General features: G+C 35.0%; 1 protein-coding gene across 21 annotated transcripts in view; it reads right to left on the bottom strand.

Annotated features, from left to right (window-relative positions):
- The window catches only part of RIMBP2 (RIMS binding protein 2), a 158,857-nt gene that overhangs the window by 45,758 nt on the left and 95,032 nt on the right, over positions 1-18,067 (bottom strand). For 19 of the 21 annotated variants that reach the window (XM_021271355.4, XM_038187705.2, XM_038187707.2 and 16 more), the window contains 4 exons: positions 16,973-17,062; positions 11,332-11,454; positions 5,438-5,542; positions 2,181-2,231 (listed from right to left, as the gene is read on the bottom strand). In XM_021271355.4, coding sequence (XP_021127030.1) covers positions 2,181-2,231; positions 5,438-5,542; positions 11,332-11,454; positions 16,973-17,062 — 369 coding nt within the window. The remainder of the gene's footprint in view (positions 1-2,180; positions 2,232-5,437; positions 5,543-11,331; positions 11,455-16,972; positions 17,063-18,067) is intronic. The other 2 variants (XM_021271357.4, XM_021271362.4) reach the window with 1 other exon arrangement.

Genomic DNA, 18,067 nt, shown 5'->3' with positions numbered 1-18,067 from the left:
TGCAAAGCAATAAATTTCAAACAAGACACAGTAAACAAAGAGATGTGAAATAAACAAAGAAATAAAACCAGTTTTTGAACACTTTTTTTTTTTTTTTAACATTTCAAAGCAAAAACCGTTGGAACAGTTAACAGGTGTAAAAACATGCATTAACACAAAACACACTATAGAACGTTTGAGAAATCCATACCACTGCTGATCTTGAATTGCAAAAAGCAGATTAAATAAACCAAATGCTAAGAATTAATGGGCCTAAGCCAACAAAAAACAAAAGCTTAAGAAACCTTGATGGAGTTATGCAAATCAAAGTTTGCAAACAAATCAGCTAAATAGGAATTTTGTTTAGCTTAAGGTGGTAAATAATCACTTGCCTGCTTTGTTTCTACTTGTGTTTTCCTGCATTATATACTTTCCACCATGCACTAAATTATTATCTTATATTCTTAAAGGCAAAACAAATTTAATATATGTGTTAATAATGAAAGCATATGAGTAAAACCTTTCCATGGGAATATTAATTTTAAATAAACTTTTTGTTTGTTTGTTTAAAAAAAAGAGATTATCAATGCATCAGAAAGTGTATCTTCATAAATTCATCTCCAGTAAGTACACAGACAGAACAACTACCATTAGAAGGAAAAAAAAGTCCACAAATTATATACTAGAAACAGATTTCTAAATGAAATACAGATAAACACATTTGCTATAGTCAATCTATGTTCTATGTTCTTGTACATTCTTTGGATATGTAAGTTATGTTAAGAATAAGCATTTAATACCTTTTCCTCTGGCAGAAAATCTAGTTTGGTAGTTATCACTGAAAATTTGTTATGCATGAAAAAAGTGAAGAACAAAAATGAACAAAAGTAGGTCTGGATACAGTTAGGACGCTACTTTCTTGTGTACCTATTTTTCCTGACACAATCTTATCCATGTGCATCAAAACATATGATTGTAACTTAAAACAAAGAATCTGTTGAGCCTAGTTTTGGAAAACTGGAAAGGAATTGTTTGCTGTAGGATTTTTTTTTTTTTTTACAACGTAATACAACATAACCTTATACAACATCATGGGTAATCCTGCATTGCTATATACCAGACTGGGAAAGAAATAAACGGTTTTGTCAGCACCAGGAAGCCACTTAAGTATTTTAATTTATTGGAATTGTCATCTGATTTTTTGTGTTTGCATACATAATTTAACCATACCTGTGTGTATCCCCTATAGAATTTCCATTACTGTAACAGTCACAATTAAAAAACTGTAAAAATTTAATTCTGGTTGAAGACAAAGAGGTTTTGTAAACCTTGCCCATTTCCAACTAAAGCTGGCAGCAAAACTCATGGTTTTTGAATGGGAGTAAGAATTTCTCCTATTCATCATGTTATTTCTATGCAAGAAACAATCAGTTCTGTATCCTTAGGCACAGAAGACTAAAATACTAGATTTTTCATTAGGATGAATTTCTAGGAAATGCACCATACCAAAAGTCACAATTGCTATGAGCAATTGTTAATGAAAATACTAAGATTTTTTGATGTGTCTTTCTGGATGATGTTGCCTTAGTATATGCAGTTATTTAATGTTTTAAAAATTAGTAAAACCAATTACCCAAATCATCTCTAAAAATTAATTTATTTCACAGTGTTTACTTACTAAATTCACTGTTCACTGGCAAATTCTAAAAACACACTGCACCTTAGTTGGGAAATGCAAAGAAAGGCCATGCTGGTGATATACAGCAATAGGATTAGAGTCAATCAATATGAGTAGCATCCTGAGAAAATTCAGACAGGATGCAAGAATAATATTCTTCATATTGAAGGTACTGAAAGACCAAAAGAGGTTGCCTGTGGAGGCTGTCAGATCTCCATTCCCACAGATATTTAAAAATGGTCTGGGCAAATCACTGAACAGACTATAACAAATTTGAAGAGGGCCTTTTTATACATTTGATATACATACTCAGATATACATCTGATAATAGTTTACAAAAAACGGTACCAAAATTTCCATCTTATACAAACAGAAACTGAGGGACACGTGTGACTTCCAACAGCCCAGTTTAATGCTCTCATGACTGAATTGCCTTTATAGCACTGAATCTTTCAGAAGTGATATTCCTGTTAAGCCATCGCATTCAGAATGGAACCTCCACAACCAGAGGATATCTTCTTACCTCTAGCAACTGAACCGCTCCTTCATGTTCCTTCTTAGCTTCAACCTGAGCCTTGTTTTCATACATTGAAAATAAATAAATAAAATAAATAATAATAAAAAAGAACAGAAAAATGTATTAGGCTATATATAGAATATTGTAACTGCATAATGTAGCATACTGTATACTCAAATTCAAAGACTTCAAAAAAGTCTTGGAGTGCTGGCTTGGGCAATACACTACAGCACTTTGGTTTCAAGCCATTGAAATATTTTTAGGAGACAGAATCTCAGTGAAGCTTAGTGGCATTAACATTTAGTTAGAGCAAGACAAGCATGCACAACAAACTGCAAGAACATATCGTAAGAATCTCTGAAACCCTCTAAAATAAAACCAAGAAATGAGCTATTTCTGTCAATTCTACATTGCAGGAGTTTCAGAGAGTAGAAACCTACTGTACTGGTTAGGAAAAAGCAAAACAAAAATTAAGCTCATTCTTTACATGCAGCAACACAAATAGCTCACAAAACACTTCAATATATCCACAAGAAAGGTTGTCTGTAAATGGGAGTACATTTCGAGTTCAATCAACTGAGCCAAAGAAGAAAAGAGGGAGTAAACGAGAGTAGGAAGTTGTTATTATATGTAGATCAGAAAGTAAGTTATCAAATTTGGCCAGAATCATAAGCCTTAAAACTACAAAAAACTAGCATTCAGTAACTTTGTGCTACCCTCACTTTACTTCCATTTAAGTTTTCACTATCTTCTTTATTGACGCTTGCCCAAGATGAGCAACACGTTTTTTTTATTAACCATTGCATTATGCTGATGTCAATGCAATGCACAAACTGTGCCCCTTGGATTCTTTTTACTGTATCTCAAAGACCATATCCTGCTCATTCCTCATGAGAGAAATGTCTTCAAACTGTTTAGCAGAGGGCAGTGCCACAAAATTTAATGGGCCAGATACTGCAATGAAAGACATTTTTCCACATGGGCTACAATATTCAGTTATTTTGAATGGAAGCTGGGTCAGACCATAAAGTCACAACCCACAACACATACTTGAACTATTCTTCACTGTCATGCATGGTAATAAAGCCTGCTTTACCCCTGCAAGCACAGTCATATTTCTTCCTGTACTACAGTAATAAATCTTATTACTAGTATGTGATAAAAAATTGGCTCCAGAAGCATTAGCAAAAATATGATGGCAGGTAATAGAAAGCCTTGTGCTATCCATCATTACAAGTTTTATAAAATCAGAATATGAGTTCTTGATAAGTGATTAGGAAAGCTGCATCAATAGCTATCTCTCTTTTTCATCATTCTGTCTTATATTAAGGCTTTGTTGGAGAAAAAGACCATCTGATTCCCTATCAGCACAAAAATTGGATGAACAATATTATGTTCTTCCTTTTAGGTTGATAGTCTGAACAGTCTGCATGTACATTAAAAACAGAATGAATTTTTATTTATAATATCAAAATATGACAGGAAATGCATTGAACTGTACTAGTAACGTGCATTGTTTTAACACCTACATTTCTGTAATTCATCAGCAACTTTACAACAGTAACAAGATATGTGGTGAAATGTCAAAATATCATCCTGTTAATGCCTGCAGTTACAGCTTTCATTTCACAATACTTTTTCATGTAATTAGATAATAAAAAAAAATAATAAAAAAAAAGAATGTAACACATTTACTAGGCACATTGGGAGGTCAGCTCTGGATGAAACGTGAGCCAGCAATCCCTGTTAATTATGGAAGCAAAGTATTACAGTTATTTAGGTATGTGATTTATTTAAATGACTCTTCTGAAAGTATACACCACATTGTAATGTTGAAAGGAAATGTACTGGATACCAGCAATCTAGAGGCAAAAGCAGGACAAACTAGTCTTGGTGCTCATCTCCACAACCACACATAGAGAACTGCAAGTAATAAACTAGCTTGGCCATCTGTCTACAAGGTAGAATAGACTGCAACACAGACACCTAAGTGATCTTATATTCCATGCTACTTGAGATCCACTGAAAAAGAATTTTATCATAATCACAGGCTACAGATGCCATCTAGTTACATTCAACAAAATACCAAATATAATACAATCTTGTTTGTGCTTTTAAATGTCTATTTATTGTGCTAAAGCTTAGCAAAAAAAAATAATAAATGATTGGAGGAACAGTATGAGGGAGATTTAACTTTTGATGCCAGTCTATAGCAACAACAAGAAAAACGAAACATAATTCAGATTCAGATTTAGTAGAAGAATGTAACAAAAAAATTAGCAAGAAGAAAAGTTGCACCTTTCCTTCGTTTCTTTGTTTTGACAAGAAATTTAAGTTTAAAATTCATGTGGAAGTTCAAATGATGGCAGCTGAATATTTATAGAAATACTATATTTCTATAAATTCTATATAGAAATACTATATAAATAGTATTTTTAAATATGCCTAAAAAGATTATTTGTTAAAGACTAAAAGAAATTTAACTGGAAGATTTAATTAGGTAAAATGGAACATTCTGTTTCAAACAAAACTACATCTTTATACATTTTTTTTTTATTGTGCTGAGAAAGTCTGTCCATATCAATTCTTAAACTATCATTGGCATTATTATTTCTGTATTTTTTCCAACTCAAACAGTTGGAAACATCAACATTTGTATTTAGACAAACGCAACTTTAAGTGACTTTGGCAAAATTGAAACTCAGTGCCATGTTTTTATAAATTATAATGAAAACTGAGAAGTAGCACTGTGATAAAAAATGTCTTGGAAATGATTTTCAAATTAGAGAATGAGCTTGGCAATGAGGTACTTAACAGTTTAGTTAAGAAACAGATCAACTGCAACATGTAAGGACCTTGACTAGGAGTTACTTCAAACTAATTTAGTGTAGTAAAGTAATGAGAATCACCAGTGACTGGAAGCCAAGGAAATCCTAATAAAACATTAATGTGTCAGTGAGAATGACTAACTGTTCCAGGTAATCAAACTGGCATGGGAATGTTCAATTCTCTGTATTTTGATTAACATGAAATTAAGACTGGATTCATTTCTGACATTTAAGGAAACCAAATATATCCTTGTATTCTTGAGCCAAACAAAAAGGGAGGAAGGAAGAAATTAAGATAGGTTGGAACTGGGGGAGGGGGAAGGGAGCTAGGAACCAGTTTGGAAGCTTTGGATTAAATTCCTTTAAATCAAGAGATTTTTGTGACCTGTGCTCTCTAATTTGCTGTTAAACTTTACTTTCCCTTTTGTCACTTACCTTCTGCAGGAGTTCAATTTCCTGCTGTTTGGCGTTGAGAACAGCCAAGGCTTGCTCATGCTCCAATTCCAGCTGTTGCCGCCGTTCAGCAGCCTCTCGCATATGCTGTTTTAAAGAAAAGAAAACAAAACTATCAGGAGACTTCAACATCCTCTCCCTGTAGCCAAACATGCTGCCATTCACAGACATGCAGATGCTCATCTCAACATAAAAAACTCTGGTATCACTGACAAACAAGGGGGAATCTGAACAGGGTTTTAATTTGACCAGTCCTTAAGAGGCATATTGCCAATGCTAAGCTCAGGTATTTTGACAGCAGTCTCTTTCAGAAGATATGACTGTCATTACCTGCAGTATGGCCTCTGTGATGCACAAGTGAGCAGAACCCATTTTAGCCATTAGATACATACTTATATATGGCATTGTGCTGAAAAATTAAGCTTGGAAAAACATTTGCTTGACAGTTCCCTAAAGGACTCTTTATCTAGGATATGGTTTGTGATTTGCTTTCCAAATGATGACCCAAAAGAAATAGTTTACCTTTGCTAATCTCTGATCATTAATTACAGTGAATTACAGAAAGCGAAACTAAAACTTAGATTTGGACAAAAGTCACTAGACAGTACTTTAAAAAGTTTGAAGAACAGTTACTACTCATGGTTCAAAGCAATATGAGACATGGTTCTTAGGAAAAGCACAAGCTGAACAATGTCAAGACACTCTGTAGATAGAAATCTTTTTCATTACAAGTTATATTATTCTCTCAATAGCATTATAACTTTCCAACAGCCTGTTTAATAAATGGGAGTTAAGAAAGATCTCTATAGATTCTGATCTCTTCTCTGGCAAAATGGGTATTACAGATTTTTATTTTCAAGAACTGTATATTCTTTCTCTAACGCTCCCAGAGCAGAGATACAATCTGCAGCACCATGAGTTATTACACAGAAACCTACTAGGAATCAGCACTTGGAAACTGAAGTATATGGCTGCAATAGACAAGAACAGGCCAAAACATTTCTTATTGTGTACAAGAGAAATTTTTATCCAGCATATTAACCTTTCATATCATAACCTTTAATGAGCTGTAATTCTCTGCTACATGTTACTAAAAACAAAGAAGGATAGAACAGTGAGGCTGACTTCTCTCAATCTAGATGTTTGCAAAGAAAGCAGAATTGTCTCCAGTACTCCACCTGGGCTCTGCCTGGGGTTTATTTATATGATACGTTGGTTGAATAACAACAAAAGAAGGCTTTGCAATTAATCACTTTTGACTCTCAGCTATGGCTTGTTTTCTAGGACTTTTTGCAAGGATTCAGTACTTTGGCTGTAGACACTTCTGAACTGTACATATTATACAAAAGAAAAATGGACTTATTTCTAGGTAATATCTATTTTGAGTATTTAATAATGACCAAAAGTAATGGTTCCAGTTCTCATCTCATCTGAATGAGCATAACCTGTTTTGCTAATGAGCACTACTCATCATTTAAATTGGCACGAGGATACATTTACTGAGCTCAGCAGCTTCCATCAAGTCTCATGTAAAACTTGATACTGATGGAGCATCATTTCTTATATTCAAGAAACAGTGATGCAGTCAAGTAATTTTCAGACAGCAACTCTATAAACATTTTAACTATCAAAAAAAAAAAAATAGAGGTCTCACTTCACATTCTCAAGATTCAGTAACAGATTTTGTACAGCATATTTTGGTACTTTAAAATTCTTACTACTTTTACAGAAACTACTACAGAACATTTATAATCCTTTGCAGAGATCAATAAATAATAGCGACCATACAGTGAATCTATAAATGTAATGAAGAAACAGATTGTGAAACATGATCTGTGACTCTCCCCTGCTTTTAATTGTTCTATTTCCCAAAATATGTATGTAGTGATCTGCAGTTCACAGATTTTGAGGCCATTTCGTCATCTATGCTAATCTAGAAGTCTCAGTGTTTCAGTACTGTTGTGATCTAGTTAGTATTTAAAGGAGCACAGATCTCTTCACCCCAGCATCTGTCCCTTCCTTTGCACAGCAATTAAATCTCCCTGAAACCAGAATCCGTTCCTCCTCTCCCACTCTGCTCACAAATTGGTTTTGTCTGCAAATCTGTTTTGCACTTCCTATCCACACATCAGCTGCTGTCATTTCCTCTTCCAAGCCTGAGGGGAATAGGTTACAGGAATGGAAGAGGACTGCAGTGATCAGTAGAAGAGTATCAGGGAGGAAGATCTCAGCTGCCAAATTCTTTCTGCTTCTTCCTTCAGAACTGACTTCCATGATGATAACATTGCCACCAGCAGGTAGGTAGTGGCCATCCATTTGTTCATGCTACCGACATTCTTAATGTGAGGCAGGTTAGAACTTCCTAAGCACATAAATTTGCACTTCCCTTTTTGCATCCTTTCTTCCTTTCTACAGGTCCTAATAATGTTATTCTAACATCATTTTAACATCAGAAAGCAAATCCACAAGTATAGAAAAACACAGTAAGGGCTTCATATTAAAATAAAGAAAAAGGTGAATAACCCTCTATCCTTCAAAGTAAGTGTGAGGAAGGAGCCTTTTAAGTGCATCTTTCAGATCAAAGGCAGGAATCCTACTATGGAGCAGAAAATGAACTGATGATATCGTCGATATCTTTTATTTTCATTTAAACCGCTCAGCTAGACAACTGTCTGGAATAAAATGTTTCTGAAATGGCTTCTAAGGACCCCATTTTTTTTTTTCAATCAAAAACCTATTATTGTTTTTCCAGCTTCCTCATGTGCAGCAGAAGGATGTGACAATGAATAGCCCATCCTAGCTCCAGCCCTCTCACTCCTCACACTGTACTGCCTACAGCTGCAAACAAAACACAGAAACCCATTACATCCTATAGCAGAGATTTTTACACTTCTAAAATGTGCAACCAACCAATGTTAAAACAAGCTCAAAAGGCTTTGAAGTACTAGAGTCTTGTAATGAGACAGAACTTGTACATGATGTTGAATGGGGAGCAAATTTAATTTTCACCCAAGTACACTGCTCAAAGGACTTGTCATCTGCACTTGCAGATGTGTGCACACCATTGCACTGACATGAATGGAAGAAGCTGGCTGAACACATCAGAAAATCAGTACTGTTCTGTGTGAGAGGCATTGTGAAGATTCTCAGAAGTTAGCGAATTCAGCAGTTCTTCGTCTTCTCTTTTCAGCTTTGTTGATACCTCCCTGAGATAACAGAAGGTGTAACTGTATTTCTCTTTTGACAGGGAAACTAGGCTAAGTATTTTGCAAAATTTACTAATGGTTGGAAAGCTGCAAACCATTTGTCAAACCACTAATTTCCTGAGCATATGAGGGCACACACGAAATAATCTGCATCTGTTTGGGTGTGCTTTAGTGCTGAAGATGAGATTTAGGATTTCAAGTCTGCTCAAGGTACTCTGCCAGATCAGAAGGGTTGTACTCAAGAGAGAGAACTCCAATATACCACTCAGTATAGAAGTTTTGTATTCCCCAGAAGAAAAGGAAGGAAACAACAGAAAAAGTGAATTACCTTCCAGTGCTAGAGAAAAACTTCCTGCTTGTTCCTGGGAAAAGTCATGTTAGTCTAAAGAGAGACAGCAGTGTATCACTCTCCTACTCAGTTATGCAGTTTAATTTTTCTTTACCACTACAGCTATTTCTTATTTGCACATAATAATAAGTTTATTCCATTGGTGCTAATTCTTCAAAGGTAAATGGCATATTGATAAGCCACACTGCACAATACACATAATAGTTAACCCTCTTTGGCATTACCTAGTATGTGATTTCAGTAGCTTGGATTTTCTAGAAGTCCCTGGAATAAGTTGGTTTATGCAGCAGTCAGCTCATTTTTGATAACCCTTTGGAGGCTCAGAAAGAGGGAGGTAACAGTTACCCTTTATTTCCATCTATAGTTGCAAAACCTTCACCTCATCTCTAGAGCAATATCAAATAAAGCTTGAGAGAGGGTTTCAACCATGTATTTACCAGTGCAACAGGCCAAAAATAAAATCCCTCCTTCTCAAAATTCAGACCACCAGTTATTTTCATCGCTGCAATCATCTCCAAAAGCCACATATATTCTAATGCAGCCAACAGCAAAACTATTTTTCCTCTTTTAGAGGGAGCCTGTTGTGAGTTTAAAGTCATTGACAAATCATATTTTATATAAGTGATTGTGCTCGTGCAAGCATTGGCTGAAGGCAGTTAGTATTGTTAAAACATTCTGCCAAGAAAAATCTTGCTTGAAATTTAAGATCTCAGACCAGTAAATTTTATTTCCAACTCCCCCCAGTTTCAGGTTATCCATTCCTCCTTTAGTTGCTACTTCAGCAGTTTGGACAAGTAAAACTTGGCATTTGAGAAGATGAAAAATAAGCAGCTATTTGACAGCCTGTCAAGAAAGGTTCAGCACTGGATCAACGCTCCACTCTTACCAGACAAACATATTGTGCATTTTTCTGAATGCTCTGAAGTGCAGAGAGGAGTTTACAAGCATTTTCTCTCTCAAAAATTTTTGCTGTAGTCTACACCAGTGCAGTTCTTTTACTGATAAAATAGTGTAACTCCATGACATTGTTATCAGTATTGATATCTATCTATCTTCACTAATCTTAGTTGCTTAACCCTTGTCCAAGTATGACTTGGTGGCAACTCTCACCATCACAACTTCCATATATGCTACACTAAAGAAACTTGGAAACAGTTTTCTATTTAAATCAGTGTTTTTAACATGTCATATGCTTCCTTCCACTAGTTCCCTCTACCCATTCTCATTGGACACCAGCTTGTAGTTTGTAAGTGACCTTTCAGACTCTTCTACATTACTCTTGATCCATCTGTTAAGTTTGCCTTAAAAGTTTCACCTACATCTTTATTTTGCCAATAACACTTGGGGAATTTGGTTGTTTCCTAGCAGAGCACTTTTTCCTTCCCACCGCTAGAAATTTGTGCATTTTGTTTCAAAATGTACAACTAATTGCCCCCTTGCATTAGCTGATAAGTGATAATCTCTTGGCTGATTCAATTTTCCCAGTGAATTTTACCCTTACTCTACCCCATCATCTCATCTTTATTAGATTCACCTGGTGAATTATCCTATTTCATGGAATAAGTTTGTTCTATGGCATTATGTACAATATACAACCAGGCAAAGAGAAGGACAGCATCTTCAACTACACAGTAAAACCTCTACTGAATAATAAATACACTTGTGATTCAAAATACATTGCTGACTTTTTCCAAGTTGAAAAGGAGGCACCAAATTGATGATGTGAAAGCAACTGAATATCTAAGAAAACAAGAGTGGCTAGACACCAACATGCTTATATTCTCTAGAAGCATGTTAAAAGACAGGTGGGATGTACCAGGTGGGATGACTTTAATTCTTTCTAAGTAAGACTTCTCTAATAAAACTAGCAGGTTTTGCAACCCTGTCCTGATAACTGGATTAATTCCACACAAGTAATACGAGTTGGTACCAACAGCTTGTTTCACAGGGTCACAGTAATATTTTGCAACAAGATAGATTGGCTGACAAAGCCCTCTTTAAAGGAAAATATCATGGAAGTTTCTCATGTTTCCTTCAACAGCATACTCACTCACCATCCTGTTCCTCTTTCTCATCTTGATTTGCCTCCAGTAACCACACAGTGAAAACCTCCATCCCATTTCTTGTAGAGTGTCAGATAAAGATCTCTCTCCTCCTGATAGTTTGAAATCCCTTGTAGGTACTTGGCCTACCATATTCCATACTTTTTATCATAATTAATAGAGGCATTCAGACCTCTTGTTTGCAATGCACTTATGCTTTTGTGACTCGCACAAGTGATAGAAGTACTGGATCGTTGGACTTCACAGCATTATACATACCTTTAGGACCTGCTCTAAGTTCTCCAGCTTGGCTTGGAGCTGGTGTTTTCCCTTTACAGCCAAATCTCGTTCTTTGGTCACTCTGATAAGGGTTTCTCTAAGATGGTCATAGTCTGATTTCACCTAGAAAAATAAAAATGTGATTACTCCCCAAAGACCTAATTAATGAAGGGAAAAATATAACTGACATAAACACCATTTCTGCATTATAAAATGGAAAAAGAAAAAAAGTTAAAAGAAAATAGGGAAGAAATATAAAAGGTAAATGGAAGGGAATATTCAGCGATGGAATTGTGTGCATCTCATGTACCCGTATTTGTGGAACATTTTCTTTTGAAAGGAGCTAAAACCTGGCAATGAAGTTGTAGTTATGCATAAAGATAGCAAAGGTAAATAAATATACTATATAATAAACAAAATAAATGATAATCAAACAATTCCCAATTTCCCTGGATCTCAGAGGCATCAAAGACGGATGTACTATAAAGAGAGACAGATATCTAAAGTGCAGATAGAAAAATAACTCATATGTATAAAACTTATGTGTTTTCCTGGACTACTTTTTAGTTTAACTTCAGAACAGAATCAAATGTATTATGGTGCATAATCAGCCTACACTACTATTTGAAATGTGTCCGTACAATTCAGAAACAGGTATTACTATGCAACCCTTGCTCTCCCTTAAAATATTTGCATACAGCAGTTTTTTAAAGGACAGATACTCGTCATAGTAGGATTTGTTTTCCTGCTTAATTTGTGTGGTGCTATCTTAACCATTTCAGTATGAATAACTCCTTTTATACAGGATTTTGTGACTCATCAGTTATAGTGATTATTTTAGAAACACACACAGAAAATAAGAAAACAAAAGATTGAACTACTTTATCCTGCTATGGAAAAGTCCTTTCTTTAATTTATATCAGCTGAAAGTCTGATTTATAAGAAATAACCTAAGCATTTTATGAGCTTATGTCCCACACTGATATGTAACACTAAGATTCTTTTAGCTCGTACCATATCAAGAGCAGCAATGTTTACTTTAAGAATGAAAACCCATCACTAACAGATACCTAGGTAAAAATAGATAGTGTTCATGTGCTATTTCATAAATACTGCTCTTCCCTTCTCTACAATGTTAATAGGATGTCAGAAGGCAAAAGAAAGAACCATAGTATTTTTAGTGAACAATGTTCCAAGCATTATCTGTTTTCCCTTGCTAACTGCAACGCAGTTAATGGAAGCACGAATGATGCTGGGATGATTACTGACAAAGGACTAACAAAGCATGTGAAGTATTGGGAAAACACATTGGCTTGCTTTAATCTTGGTGCAGCTCATCGTTCAGTCTAACTTCTGTTAAAGAAGTGTCAAGCTCTTTTTTTCTAATTACTGTAATTTCATATTTTTAAAGAATGAAAGGCAATAAGCGATCTCTGACATGGGTATCTCTGAGAGTTTTTTTTTAAAGTGATGTTTTGGAAACTGATTCAGCCTTTCCATTCGCCTTTTGGCTCCAGTTTGTTAATTTGAAAATTTTTCCATGGACCAAATAATCTAAACAGTTGCAGCCAGCCCTCATATTTGTCTTTGTAATAGGGAACTTTAGAGTTCAGTGGACTAGAAAAAAAAAAAAAAAAAAAGAAAAAGAAAAAAAAAAGAAATAAGAGAACAGAACAAATCATGTTTTCCACAAGAACTGATGCAATTATTGTCATCCTCGGGATTTTTTTTCCATGCATAGATTTTTGTTTTCCTCTTCCTTCATTTCTTTATAGCTAAGGAAACTATTAGAAAATGGATTTTCAGAATCTATTAACTTCCCACATCCTTTGTATTGTCTTTCATTGCTTAGATATGTCAGTGCATATTGTTGAAGAATAAGGAATTGGAAAAAGGAAGCAATGAGGTATCAGCATCAACAATGCAAGTTCGTTATCATTGGTGACAGTTAATTTACTGAGAATGAATGAAGTACAAAATTTTGACTAAGTTTCAAGAAAAGGTAATTTTACTCAGGCTTTGGTTTACTCTGTCTCTGAAATCGTTGATACTGACTACTCCTGTGAAGTGTTTTCTAAATCTTCGTAGTCAGAGTAGTCTGAATAATTCTAGGGAGTTAGTGAGCACGGTATCTTTCTGCTATGTGTTCTTCCCCATTGGCAGAGATGAGTCTATAGCAACAAACAGTACGTATCAGGCTGCTTATGTAATTTGGGAAGTAGGAACAGATAAAACCACAGATAATTAACACATCTTCTCAGGATTTTCATTCAGGATCACAAAGCACATACCTAGATTAGTTGAAATATAGGACCACCCAAGTGATAATCTGACTTTCTATGTTCTCTTTAAGCAGATAAGTTTTTGAACAATGTTCTGTGTACATCTTCATTTTCCAGGTTGGAAATAACACAACCTATTCTACTATTTGCCTTCCAATAATTACTCTTCATAATTTTAGCACCTTTAAATATTTCTGCAGAAGTTCCTATCAGGGCTTTTTCCTTCTGAATACTGTGTATCACAGAGTGGTGTGATCTATATATTTATATAACCCAGCATAAAACCTGATGAATCTATCATTTGTTTTGGTTTGGTTTTGGGCAAAATCTGTTGTTAAACACAAATGTAATGCTGTCTCCAAGCAGGCTGTGTTAGAGCATATGGGATATGCGTGAACTTGAATTACACACAGAACACATCAAAACATCAATATTCCCAGTGGCAAAAACAGTTGACCTAAATAGAGTGCCATCATAAACAGTTCTAATTTCACAACAGAAACTTAGGGAACATTTTGATCTGTTATGTTTCTCTGTTCAATGCATCAACCAATTTATTTTTCATCCTGTGACTTCCCAATTACTAAATGTACCCTCATTTAAGTCAGTTACGAATACTGCTGAAGTATGTTCCACTTTCTGAACTCAAATCCAGAAAACAGTTATTGAAAATCAGCAAAGTAAACTACTGTTTTGTTTTGTTATATGAGAGTGCTAAGCTCCACTTGGTGAAAGACAATTTCCTTCTGTGTGAACTATAGTTTTTCTTCACTGATATGCTCAGACTGAAAAATGTTCTCTGCCACTCACAATTTACTGTGTTGTACATAAACCACAGGTGCTGAGCTATGTCTACTGTGGCTGAATACAGAAAGGCACCTTCGGCCTTAATTCTGGGCTTTGGTGACATGCTAACTTCTCACACCACTGATATTGTTTAGAAAAGATGATTCAGAAACTACCGTGAAAATGGTATGATTTCAGGCATCGTAAAAATAAACTCTGAATAAATAATGCCTATTCTCTTTTTATATAAAAACACTAACATATACATATTCAGATGAGCAACAAAACAAGTCAAATGCCAATGTCATAGCAATTCTAAGGATACAAAATCTTTTCACAATTACTCCACTTCAAGAATGCAATTCTGTTTCTGTTACGCAGTGACAACACAATACTGCATAAATTCAGTAAAACTTTAGTCTTATTTTGTGGATTTAAAAGTAGCACAACTCATACCTGCTCCTTTCCAGAGCTAAATTTCAACAACTACATTGTGCATACATGAGCAGTACTTTTATCTGTGCTACGCAGCAGAATGCATAAACATTCTCCCAGCCCCATTTGCTTGGATAAAGTTGGCCTGTTTTTTAGTCCAGTTCTCAAGGGGGAAGAACAACAAACTATTTTAAGCAGGTTTTCTCCTTCAGGGCTGAGCCCTAACTCTGTTAGAATTCTGCTCTGACCTCAACATTCATGTTTGTATAGTTTCACACTCTTAAAAGTAATCTAAACTGCACAAACAATCCATCCCTCAGCCTCATTTTATATGTGCATTGGGGAGGGGGAGAGGATCATTCCCTCAGAAAACTTATTAGGCACATAGGAACACATAAGGTTTGCTAACATTCTCTTCTCTTGCATATTCTTAAAATTGTTGAAGGTGGGAGGGTATGCTTAAAGGAAGTCTTTGATCCTACTGGGGCTGTGATATTAAATCAGTGGCACAGGCTTCCAGAATGTTTCCAATGTGACTTTAGCACTATTTTACAAACACCCATAGTAAGGCAAATAGACAAATCCTGACACTGTAATAGTAAAAGGTAATTTTATTACTAATTTAGTGGTTAATGTGACTAATGTTGACATTATACCTTATATTTTAAATTGTTTTTACTAGGATTTTCAATGCATCTCAAGCTCTTCAGTTTAATAAGATACAAATGTTACCCATAACAAGTATTATTAACCACATGGTTCCTCACTTTCTGATTGTAAAAGGGCTTAGTGTCACCAATGTACTGACCCTTCACTGCATTAGTGCTGCATGCTGTTTCTATGTCAGCTAAAATATAAAGCTGACTTTATGTGACTTGTGAACTAAATAGAAAGGGTGATGTGTAAACAACAAAGGTAAGAGAAAAACATTAGGAGAGGAAGAAATTCTAAACAGATGGATGAATAAAATTAAGCATGCTATGATCCTCATGGCTTCCTCTTAACATAAAGTATTATTGCACTTCTTTTTTATATAAAAAAAATTTACTTTCCTCACCAACGAGAAATTCAGGTCTGCTCTGATACCAGGTGCTACATACAAAATTTAGCCATAGTTATTTCTGAATCTCAGTAATTTATCTTGTATTGGGGACTAAATCAGACCTTGTTTGTTTTGGAAATTCAGCACTGGGCTACACAGTGACATGTACACATCAGAGATATCAAAGCATGCAGCTACCACTGTTTTGCAAGGTTTGGGGATGGGCTTTCATCAAAGGCTATATGAGTTACAGCTTTTCTGATGTGAATGAGGTTGCTGAGCAACTCACTTAAGCCCTGTAGAAATCCCAGATTGGAGTTTTATTTTTAGCTATATGTAGTCTTGTAAAGTGGCTGGTTCATAATGTTTCTTCCACTGAATGCATATGTGATAAGGTAAGGCACATCAGCCTCTTCTCCCATGCTACTCATGCAATGCAGTATTTGCCACAGACACAATCACTGTAGCTAAGAAGACATCTTTTGTCCTGTAACAGGAAGGGGGGAAAAAAAAAAAGAAGAAAAATACTTGCTATTAAAATGTTTTTATAATCAGGACTTGGAATAGCTGAGACATGGACTTACGCCATGTGCCATGCTACAGGGAAAATAACAGCTGTTAATCAGAATTTGTGAAAATTACTGCTGGACAGCAGCGTTTCAATATTTTACTGAGAAATTAAAAAATGCAATGGAAAAATGCAGAAGGGAATAAAAAACCACTGCTAGCTAGCAATCCTTTCTGTCAACATTTCTCAGAAAAAAGCAGAGATTTTTCAATCAAATCTTATCAAAATCACTGAAAAAGTCTTTTTTTTTTTTTAATTTTTTTTCCCCGAAGGTTAATATTAATTTATGATACTAAGAGAAGATTCATCAGAGGAATAACACAACTCTCTAAAGCCCATCAGTATCTTACCTTTTCACTTGAAAATAACATTTGTTTGTAAAATACACTTTTGTAACCTTTCTTAATTTAAATATTTTATGTTTTCAAGCAGAAAAAAGCAAATCAGAAGGGACTGTCCATTTTTATCCACTTTGTAGCCTGATTCCTGTAACAAATGAATGTATGAGTTTTGTGCTTATGGTGTTACCTGGTCATATTGCAGTGCTTTGTGGGACACACTTGCATACTGAAGGCTCAGGCGATTCGTTTCTTGCACATCATCCTTCAGTTCATTTTTCTAAAACACAAATAAAGGGTGTTATAGGCCATTTATCTCCATTACAGTATATCCTATTAAGTTCTTAAGGAAGCAATGTTTTTGCATTATTTGGTATTAACATACTATTAAGAGTAGTATCAGGCACACAGCCAAAGGCACTGAAGGTGCAGAAGCAGCAGATTAGCTTGCAATTACAGTTGGCTCTATCATAAAACCACATGTTTTCAGTAGATGATCTGATTAAAGATGTGCAGACAAAGAGAGATGACCTGAAATTACAGACTTTTAAAATAAAACAACAACCAACCAAATAAAAACCTCCCTGCGGATGTAATACGGAGCTCAAACTTGGCTGCCTCACTAAGAGTTGGGAAGAGACTTAATTCCCAGAATAATGTTCTGAAACTTAGATCTTTAGAAGGCATTTTCAGGGCAAAAGTCAGTAACTGTTCATGCAATCATGTACACATTTTTATATTCATATATTTAAGTATACTTATAATATCTATTTCTTTTTATAGTATGTCTATTTATTATATATATATATATATATATATACACACATTCAAATAAAATAATTTTTAGAGCCTGGGTAGAGCACCTGTACACTACAGTGGCAGGCAAATCAGAAATGTAGATGGAAGTCAATAGCTAAGTAACCTATGCCTAAACATCAAGGTATTAACTACAGCCTCAGGTATGTATTCTTATGTATTTACACAGCACTATAATAACAAACAAAGGAAAAGTAATTAAACCTCAAATACATAATCAAAGGTCAAGCTTGTGGGGGGATCGCACAAATCAAAACACCCGCAGCTCAGGAAAAACAGCAGAGTTTTCTGGTACTTCTGACAATTTCTTCTTTGCACATTAACAGAAATAGTTATCTGAGATTAAATCTCTCACAGTAATCACGTAAAGAGTGAAAGCATTTCAATGTTTTGAATGCATGGGAAAAGGTTATGCACTAGCCAGACCAGGAGTTTTTAGTTAGCTAGATTTTAAACATGAAGTAGTGAA

This window comes from Anas platyrhynchos, chromosome 16 (genome assembly GCF_047663525.1).
Source record: "Anas platyrhynchos isolate ZD024472 breed Pekin duck chromosome 16, IASCAAS_PekinDuck_T2T, whole genome shotgun sequence".
In the NCBI taxonomy this organism is placed as follows: domain Eukaryota; kingdom Metazoa; phylum Chordata; class Aves; order Anseriformes; family Anatidae; genus Anas; species Anas platyrhynchos.
The sequence above is the reverse complement of the archived record's forward strand: the minus strand, read 5'-3'. Positions and strand labels throughout refer to the sequence as shown.